We start from the raw sequence: 8,969 nt of genomic DNA, 5'->3' as shown, positions 1-8,969 counted from the left end.
GGTTGGGGTGAGCTAAAAAGATTGTGAATTTGTTTGTACTTTTCATCATCTACATTTACGTTTGGATTTGACAATAATTCATCCAATTCGTCCATATTTTAATTTGATAAATTTTAAATAAATATTATAATATTAAATAACCAAAAAAAGGTTGCTTTTTTTTTTTATTTTATTTTATTTTTTTTTTTTTTTTTTTTTTTTTTTTGAAAATTATGTATTTAAATAATAAATAAATAAAAAATTAAAAGAAGAGAAAAATATTAATAAAAAAAAAATAAAGATTGAAAAATAAAAAAATAAAGAGTGAAAAAAAAAAAATAAAAAAAAATAAAAAAAAAATATATAAATATATATGGTGACAAAAGATAATATGAATCAACCTTTGTCTCTCAAAAATTAAAATTTTTTGGACGCTATTTATGCAAAAAAAATAAAAAAAAAAAAATTTGAAAAAAAAAAAAAAAAAAAAAAAAAAAATTTATTTTGGGAAATTAATAAAAAAAAAAAAAAAAGAGATAAAAATTGCCGAACTGGTTTTTTTAATTTTTACTTTTTAAAGTATTAAAAAATAAAAATGAAAGGATTTATATAAGCAACTTCATCATCATCAACACCATACATTCTATCAAAGATATTAAAAAATTTATAAAACTAAGAGAATAATGTTCAAAAAACCATATTATTGCATTACAATACTGTGTCAGTAGCCTATAATTCTAAAAGTGGCACTAGTTTTATCTAGTGAAGGTCAAAACTAGAAGAAAATAAAGAACAAAAAAAAAAAAAAAAAATACTATTCAATGATTTATAAAATAAATAAATTGAAGCTATTTTCAAAAAAAAAAAAAAAAAAAAAAAAAAAAAAAAAAAAAAAAAAAAAAAAAAAAAAAACTTAATAAATACTTTTCCTTTTTCAGTTTAACCCTCGAAAGCTCAATTCAAAAAATCAATAAAAAGGTTTTTTTTTAAAAAAAATAAAAATAAATAAAAACAAAATGATTATATGGCCGTGTGCAGAATTTTTTTTTTTTTTTTTTTTATTATTTTTTTTTTTTTTTTTTTTTTTTGTGGTTAAAAAAAAAAGTAAAAACTTTTTTTTATGTGAACGATCATTTTGCTGGTGTTTTTTTTTTTTTTTTTTAAACCTGGTTTTTTTTAGTAGAAAAAAAATCTTAAAATATCAATCCAAATTCCCGAAATCATTAAAAAATTTTTTTTATTTTTTTATTTTTTTTATTTTTTTTATTGAAATTAGAAATTACTTTTCAATTTTAAAAAATATCTTTTTTTTTTTTTAGGTTGGTTTTCAATTCCAACGAGGTAATTCGTTTATTAACCCACTTCTTTTTTAAAAAAAAAAAAAAAAGATTTTAGTTTTTTCCGAGCATATGCAGAAAAAAAATGGTAAATTTCTTTTTTTTTTTTTTTTTTTTTTTTTTTTTTTTTTTGAAAACCAATAAAAAAAAAAAAAAAATTGTCCTTAAATCCAATTCTTTTTTTTATTTTTTTTTTTATTTTTTAATTTTTAAAACAAAAATGAAATTAAATTTATGTTTAATAATTTTATCTCTATCATTAATTGGGTTAACTAGATCCACCCAAATTTCCGATGAATATGTAAACTTTGTTGCATTTAGTGATTCCGAATGCTTAACACCCGCATTAAATGGATTTGGTTATTCAATGGCAACTAAAACTTGTACAACACTAGATTATATTAATAATTTCTTATTTACTGTTGATAGTGGTGAAGTTTCATGGGGAAGTTATGAAAATAACTATTATGAAGGTGAAACTTGTACATTGCCAAATTCACCATCTGTTTCATATCCAGTTAATTCATGTATTCAATCAAGCACTGTTTATATTAACATGAATTCTGGTAAGACAAACACCCCATTTTACTATAAATTGACAACATCATCAACCCCATACATTGCACAAAATAGTTTTATTTACACTTATATGGGAGAACAATGCTCACCAAATAACATTGTCGCATTGGAATACTATCTCAATGATACTAGATTGTTTAAAAACCTATCTTCCTATCTCTACTATTGCGATCCAAATACACATTTCCCAGTCACTCAATTTTGTGCCGACTATCCATCAGAATGCAATCCACCACCATCACAAAACCAACCACATTGTTTTGCAACCCAACCATTCTATAATACCAGCGGTGATTCTAGTATCACTTCCATTTGTCCAACTTGTTGCACTTCTGGTAGCTCATGTGCTACATCTGGCGGCTCAACTGGTTCATACACTGGTGAGGGTTGGTCAAAACCAGAAAATGAAAAACAACAAATAATTAAATTGGAAAAGCAAGATAAACCATTCACAGTAACTAATAGTAATGATCAAATTGCTTATTATAAATATCTTTATTGTTCTTAATTTTATTACCCCCTTTTTTTTCACAAATAATATTTAAAATAATAAATTATTTTCACACATTTAAATCTTTTTTTTTTTTTTTCCTAAAAAAGAGTTTCGTTTTTTTTTAAAATAAAAAAAAAAAATAAAAGATTAAATAATATCTATTTTCAATGAATTTTTATTTTTTATTATTTCATCAAGTGTTTGAATGTAGATTATATATTTAATATTGAAAATTTGTTTATTTTCAAAGATTTGTGAAATTAACCAATCATATTGTTGTTTTCTTTGTTTAGTATTTAATATAATATTATTTGATTTTTCATTTATAGGTATAATCAATTGATTTGATTTTTTTAATTCTGATAATTGTTTTAAATATTCCACAAAAATTATAATGGTTTCCTCATTTTTTATTTTTAATTTATTTGAATCTATTGAAATACAACTAAAATTGATTGATAATGAATTAAATGAATCTGGAATTAAAAATATTTTCAATGGTTTCTCTAGATTATTATTATAATTATTATTATAAAAATTATTATTATTATTATTATTTTGATTTTTATAAAAGTAATTATAGTAATGTATATTTATATTATTATTATTTTCAAAAGGAAAGTATAAAAAATTCAAAATTATAAGAAATGAAATTATTGATATTTTAATTTTATTATTATTCATTTCAGTTTAAAAAAAAAAAAAAAAAAAAAAAAAAAATGAAATTAAAAATAAAAATAAAATTAAAAATAAAAATAAAAAAAATATATATATAGAAAAATTTAAAAAATAGATAATAAAAAAAAAAAAAAAAAAAATAAAAATACCAATAAACAATTTGAATAATAATTAAAAAATATTGTACAGTGGTAAAATTTAGATTTTTATTTTTTTTAAATTTTAACACGAAATTTTTATATTTGCACATACAAACAAAATAAAAAAAAAAAAATAATAATAATAATGATAAAAGTAGTAATAAAAAAATAATAATGAAATAAGAAAACAAAATTAAAATAAAATAATTATAAATTAGATTATTACCATAATAGTGAAAAATACACTCAATAAAAAAAAAATCCAAAAAAAATCAAAAAAAAATTAAATTAAATTTTTTAAATTTCATTTTTCAAATTTAACCTTTTTTTGACATAAATCACATCATTTTTTTTTTTTTTTTTTTTTTTTCAATTTAATAATTATTTTTTTTTTTCATTTTTTTTTTTTTTTTTTTTTTCAATTTAATAATTATTTTTTTTTTTTTAAAATTTTTTTTTTTTTTTTTTTATTAATTTTAATTTATATAAATTACCTTATTACTTAAAGATGACAACAAATAATCCATTTGATAAAGTAAAGGATGTATTAAAATCACAAGATCAAACTTATAATTTTTATAATCTTTCAAAACTTCAAGACCCAAGAATTGGTAATTTTTTTTATTTTAAAAAAATTAAAGAAATAAATAAAAAATAAAAAAAAAAGTAAATTAATAAATTTTTTTTTTATTTTTATTATTATTATAATTATTTTTATTATAATTTTTTTATTTTTTATTTTTTCTTATTTATAGAAAAATTACCATACTCCATTAGAATTCTTTTGGAATCAGCAGTTCGTAATTGTGATAACTTTGAAGTACACGAAAAAGATGTTGAAAATATCTTAAATTGGGAAAACACTGCAAATAAAGTTGAAATTCCTTTCAAACCAGCAAGAGTATTATTACAAGATTTTACGTAAGTATTATTTTTTTCCTTATTATTTTCAAAAGGTAATCTAATTAATAAAAAAAAAAAAAAAAAAAAAAAAAAAAAAAAAAAAAAAAAATAAAAGTGGTGTACCAGCAGTTGTTGATCTTGCAGCAATGAGAGATGCCATGAAAAGATTAGGTGGTGATCCAGCAAAAATTAACCCACTTGTTCCAGTTGATTTAGTTATTGATCACTCTGTTCAAGTTGATGTATCAAGAACGTAAGTTTTTCTTTTTTTTTTTTTTTTTTAATATTAAAAAACTAACATATCCAATTTCCAAAAATTATATAAAAAAAAAAAAGTGTTGATGCTTTAGAGCAAAATCAAAAGATTGAATTCCATAGAAATCATGAAAGATTTTCATTTTTAAAATGGGGTGCTCAAGCATTTGATGGATTATTTATTGCTCCACCTGGAAGTGGTATTGTACATCAAGTAAATTTAGAGTATATTGCAAGAGAAGTTATGAATGGAACTGGTAACCTCTTATATCCGGATAGTGTTGTTGGTACTGATTCTCATACAACAATGATTAATGGTTTAGGTGTTTGTGGTTGGGGTGTTGGTGGTATTGAAGCTGAAGCTGTTATGCTTGGTCAACCAGTAAGTTTTATAAATAAAATTTCATTTTTATATAATTTTATTTATAAAATTTATTAATTTTTTTTTTTTTTATTATTAGATGTCAATGGTATTACCAGAAGTTGTTGGATATAAATTTGTAGGTAAATTACCAGATATTGCAACAGCAACTGATTTAGTTTTAACAGTTACCAATGAATTAAGAAAGAAAGGTGTAGTTGGTAAATTTGTAGAATTTTATGGTGAAGGTGTATCAACATTATCAGTTCAAGATAGAGCAACCATTTCAAATATGGCACCAGAGTATGGAGCAACTATGGGTTTCTTTCCAGCTGATGAGAATACTATTGATTATTTAGCCTCAACTGGTCGTTCAAATACAAAGATTGAATATATTAAAAACTATTTATCATCACAAGGTTTAATGTGTAACTATAAGTCACAATCACATCCAATCTTTACCACCACTATGGAATTGGATTTATCAACCGTTGTACCAAGTTTATCAGGACCAAAGAGACCACATGATCGTATCTCACTCAATTCAATGAAACAAGATTTCAATAGTTGTCTCTCATCACCAGTAGGTTTTAAAGGTTTTGGTTTAACTGCTGATCAAATTCAAAAGAAAGCAACTTTCACATTCAAAGATAAACAATATACCATTGGTCATGGTGCAGTTACCATTGCAGCAATTACAAGTTGTACCAATACAAGTAATCCATCAGTAATGTTGGGTGCAGGTTTATTAGCAAAGAATGCTGTTGAACATGGTTTAGAGGTTGCTCCATACATTAAAACTAGTTTATCACCAGGTTCTGGTGTTGTCACTGAATACTTTTCTCATAGTGGCCTTCAAGAACCACTTAATAAGTTGGGTTTCGATTTAACTGGTTACGGTTGTATGACTTGTATAGGTAATAGTGGTGAATTGGCCGAACCACTCGCAGAAGCAATCACCAAAGAGGATTTGGTTGTCGCCGGTGTACTCTCTGGTAATCGTAATTTCGAAGGTCGTATTCATCCACTCCTTAGAGCCAATTATTTAGCTTCCCCACCATTGGTAGTTGCTTATGCATTGGCTGGTACTGTTGATATCGATTTTGAAACCACTCCATTGGGTGTCTCTAAAAAAACTGGTCAACCAGTATTCCTTCGTGATATTTGGCCATCAAAAGATTTGATTCAACAAACCATTAAATCAAGTGTTCTTCCAGATATGTATGAAAGAGTTTATTCAAATGTAAACGATGGTAATAAAAGTTGGAATGAATTAAAGGTACCAACTGGTTTACTTTACCCATGGGATGAAAAATCAACTTATATCCATAATCCACCATTCTTTAAGACTATGGAATTAACCGTTTCAAAGAGACCTGCCATTACAAATGCTTATTGTCTTTTGAATCTTGGTGATAGTATTACCACTGATCATATTTCACCAGCCGGTAACATCAATAGAAAATCATCAGCCGCTCGTTATTTAGAGTCCAAAGGTGTAAAACCAGAAGATTTTAACACCTATGGATCTCGTAGAGGTAATGATGAAATTATGGTTAGAGGTACCTTTGCCAATACTCGTATTGTTAATAAATTGGCTCCAGCCGTTGGTCCACAAACAACCTATGTACCAACTGGTGAGTTAATGTTTATTTCAGATGCTGCAGAAAAATATCAATCAGAAGGTCATCAACTCATTGTTTTGGCTGGTAGTGATTATGGCTCTGGTAGTTCTAGAGATTGGGCTGCCAAAGGTCCATACCTTCAAGGAATTAAGTGTGTCATTGCCATCTCATTTGAACGTATTCATAGATCCAATCTCGTTGGTATGGGTATTATCCCATTGCAATTCCAACCAGGTCAAAATGCCTCTACTTTGGGTCTCACTGGTAAAGAACAATTCAATATCGAGTTACCAACTGATAAATCCCTCATTAAAACTGGTCAAACCGTAAAGGTTACCACTAATTGTGGTAAATCTTTTGAAACTATCCTTCGTTTCGATACTCCAATCGAAGTTGAATATTGGGCAAATAATGGTATCTTATCTTATGTTTTAAGAAAACTTTTACATTAATTTCTTTTTTTAATATAAAATAAAAAAAAATAATATTATTTAAAACAAAAATAGATTCTCAGTCTTTTTAATTTTATTTTTATTTATTAATAATCAATAGAATGAATAAATAATTTATGTACACTTTTATTATTGTGGATTTTGGTTTTGTTGTTGTTGTTGTTGTTGTTGTTGTTGCTGTTGCAACTGTTGTTGTTGCAATTGTTGTTGTAATTGAAAAGCTTGTTGTGGATTTAGTTGTTGGAATTGTTGGATTTGTTGAGGAGTTAATTGAAATTGTTGTTGGGTTGGTTGGTGTTGTTGCTGTTGCTGTTGTTGTTGAAATTGCTGCAACTGTTGTATTTGTTGAACAGTGAGTTGCTGTGGACGGAACTGTTGGAATTGTTGGGGAACTTGGTTTTGTTGAGGTTGCTGTTGTGGTTGTTGAGGTTGTTGTGGTTGTTGTGGTTGTTGTGGTTGTTGTGGTTGTTGAGGTTGTGGTTGTTGTGGTTGCTGTTGTTGTTGCTGTTGTTGCTGTTGTTGTAATTGTAATTGTTGCTGTCTCAATTGCTCATAACGCTGTGGGTCAGTTGTTCTAAGATTTTGTATCATTTGAAAAAACTGCTGTTGTTGGTTTAATTGTTGATTTATTTGTTGATTTTGTTGATTTTGTTGATTTTGTTGATTTTGTTGATTTTGTTGATTTTGATTTTGTTGATTTTGTTGGAATTGTTGATTTTGATTTTGATTTTGTTGTGGTTGGGTTTTTGGATGATTTTGTTGATTTTGATGATTTTGTTGTTGATTTTGTTGTTGATTTTGTTGTTGATTTTGTTGTTGATTTTGTTGTTGTTGTTGATTTAGTTGTTGGCGTTGGTGTTGCTGAATTTAATTCTGTTGTAGTTGTGATATAATTTGTTGCTGTAGTTGAATTTGTTGTGGTGTTAATTGACCTTGTTGGCTTAGTTGTTGAAGTTGTTGCAACTGTTGTAATAAAGCATTCAAAGACATTTGTTGATTCTGTTGTTGATTTACTTGTTGATTTGTTATTTGTTGGTTTGGTTGGTTTGGTTGCTGTTGTGGTTGGTTTTGGTTTTGTTGTTGTGGTGGTTGTGGTTGTGGTTGTGGTTGTGGTTGTGGTTGTGGTTGTGGTTGAGGTTGTGGTTGTGGTTGTGGTTGCTGTTGTGGTTGGTTTTGTTGCTGTTGTTGTTGGTTTTGTTGTTGTGGTTGTTGTTGTTGTTGTTGATGTAACTGTAATTGTTGAATAAGAAATTGAGTTTGTTGTTGAAGATAATTATGGGTTTGAGTAAGTTTAGTGTGTTGTTGCTGCAATTGAGTAATTTGGGAAAGTACCATTTGTTGTTGTTGCATTAATTGCAATTGTTGAGGACTTCCTTGTTGTTGCTGAGAGATTTGTAATGAAATGTTTGTAGCCTGTTGTTTAAGTGCCGCTTGTTGTTGTGAGTTTGTGTTGATATTTGCATTATTTTGAGCAAGCGCAGCATGATTCTTTTGGAAATGTTGTTGAATTGTAGAAGGGGTTTGGGGTGAAGCGACACTGGCGCCATGAGGATTTGGTACGGATGGTTGTTGTGGGTTTGGTATTAAATGGGGTTGTGGATTTTGAATTGGTGGTTTTGCCATTGCAAATTGATTTGGTTGAGGGACTGGATGTTGTCCTTGACTCATTTGTTGATTAGGTTGTTGTTGCTGTTGTTGCTGTTGCTGGGCTTGCTGCTGTTGTTGTAGTTGTTGTTGTTGTAGTAGTTGTTGTTGTTGTAGGGTAATTTGATTATGGTGTGGTACTCCTGATAATGGTGATTGAGGTGAAGTTGCTTGTTGATTTTTCATATTTTGAATTTGTTGATGTTGTTGCTGGAGTAGAGCTTGTTGAGCAGCAGCTTGTTGTTTTTGTTGGAGCAGGGCTTGTTGGGCAGCTTGTTGTTGTTGTTGAAGTAAAGCGGCTTGCTGAGCTTGTTGAGCAGCTTGTTGTTGTTGTTGAAGTAAAGCAGCTTGCTGAGCTTGTTGAGCAGCTTGTTGAGCAGCAGCTTGTTGAGCAGCTTGTTGTTGTTGTTGCTGTTGAAGTAAAGCGGCTTGTTGAGCAGCTTGCTGTTGTTGCTGTTGTAGTAGTAAAGCAGCCTGTTGTTGTTGTTGTTGTTGTTGTTGTTGTTGTTGTTGTTGTTGTTGT

At 27.2% G+C, this 8,969-nt stretch overlaps 4 protein-coding genes across 4 annotated transcripts; 2 read left to right on the top strand and 2 right to left on the bottom strand.

Annotated features, from left to right (window-relative positions):
- Positions 1 to 1,536: 1,536 nt before the first annotated feature.
- DDB_G0279163 (hypothetical protein) lies at positions 1,537 to 2,403 on the top strand (the record flags this gene model as incomplete). The annotated part of the gene is made up of 1 exon (XM_636747.1): positions 1,537 to 2,403. The coding sequence occupies one exon, from the start codon at positions 1,537 to 1,539 to the stop codon at positions 2,401 to 2,403; it is 867 nt and encodes a 288-aa protein (XP_641839.1).
- A 132-nt stretch (positions 2,404 to 2,535) lies between these two features.
- DDB_G0279161 (hypothetical protein) lies at positions 2,536 to 3,072 on the bottom strand (the record flags this gene model as incomplete). Its single annotated transcript, XM_636746.1, has 1 exon — positions 2,536 to 3,072. The coding sequence occupies one exon, from the start codon at positions 3,070 to 3,072 to the stop codon at positions 2,536 to 2,538; it is 537 nt and encodes a 178-aa protein (XP_641838.1).
- A 642-nt stretch (positions 3,073 to 3,714) lies between these two features.
- On the top strand, positions 3,715 to 6,802 carry aco1 (aconitate hydratase; the record flags this gene model as incomplete). Its single annotated transcript, XM_636745.1, has 5 exons — positions 3,715 to 3,817; positions 3,962 to 4,127; positions 4,225 to 4,362; positions 4,446 to 4,746; positions 4,826 to 6,802. The coding sequence occupies 5 exons, from the start codon at positions 3,715 to 3,717 to the stop codon at positions 6,800 to 6,802; spliced, it is 2,685 nt and encodes an 894-aa protein (XP_641837.1).
- Positions 6,803 to 6,881: 79 nt separating this feature from the next.
- Positions 6,882 to 8,969, bottom strand: DDB_G0279165 (hypothetical protein; the record flags this gene model as incomplete). The annotated part of the gene is made up of 3 exons (XM_636744.1): positions 6,882 to 7,306; positions 7,360 to 7,663; positions 7,817 to 8,969. Coding segments are annotated over 3 exons (1,882 nt in total), but the record flags the coding sequence as incomplete, so codon positions are not given.

The sequence above is a fragment of the Dictyostelium discoideum genome (assembly GCF_000004695.1).
Source record: "Dictyostelium discoideum AX4 chromosome 3 chromosome, whole genome shotgun sequence".
NCBI classification, from domain to species: Eukaryota; Evosea; class Eumycetozoa; order Dictyosteliales; family Dictyosteliaceae; genus Dictyostelium; species Dictyostelium discoideum.
The sequence above is the reverse complement of the archived record's forward strand: the minus strand, read 5'-3'. Positions and strand labels throughout refer to the sequence as shown.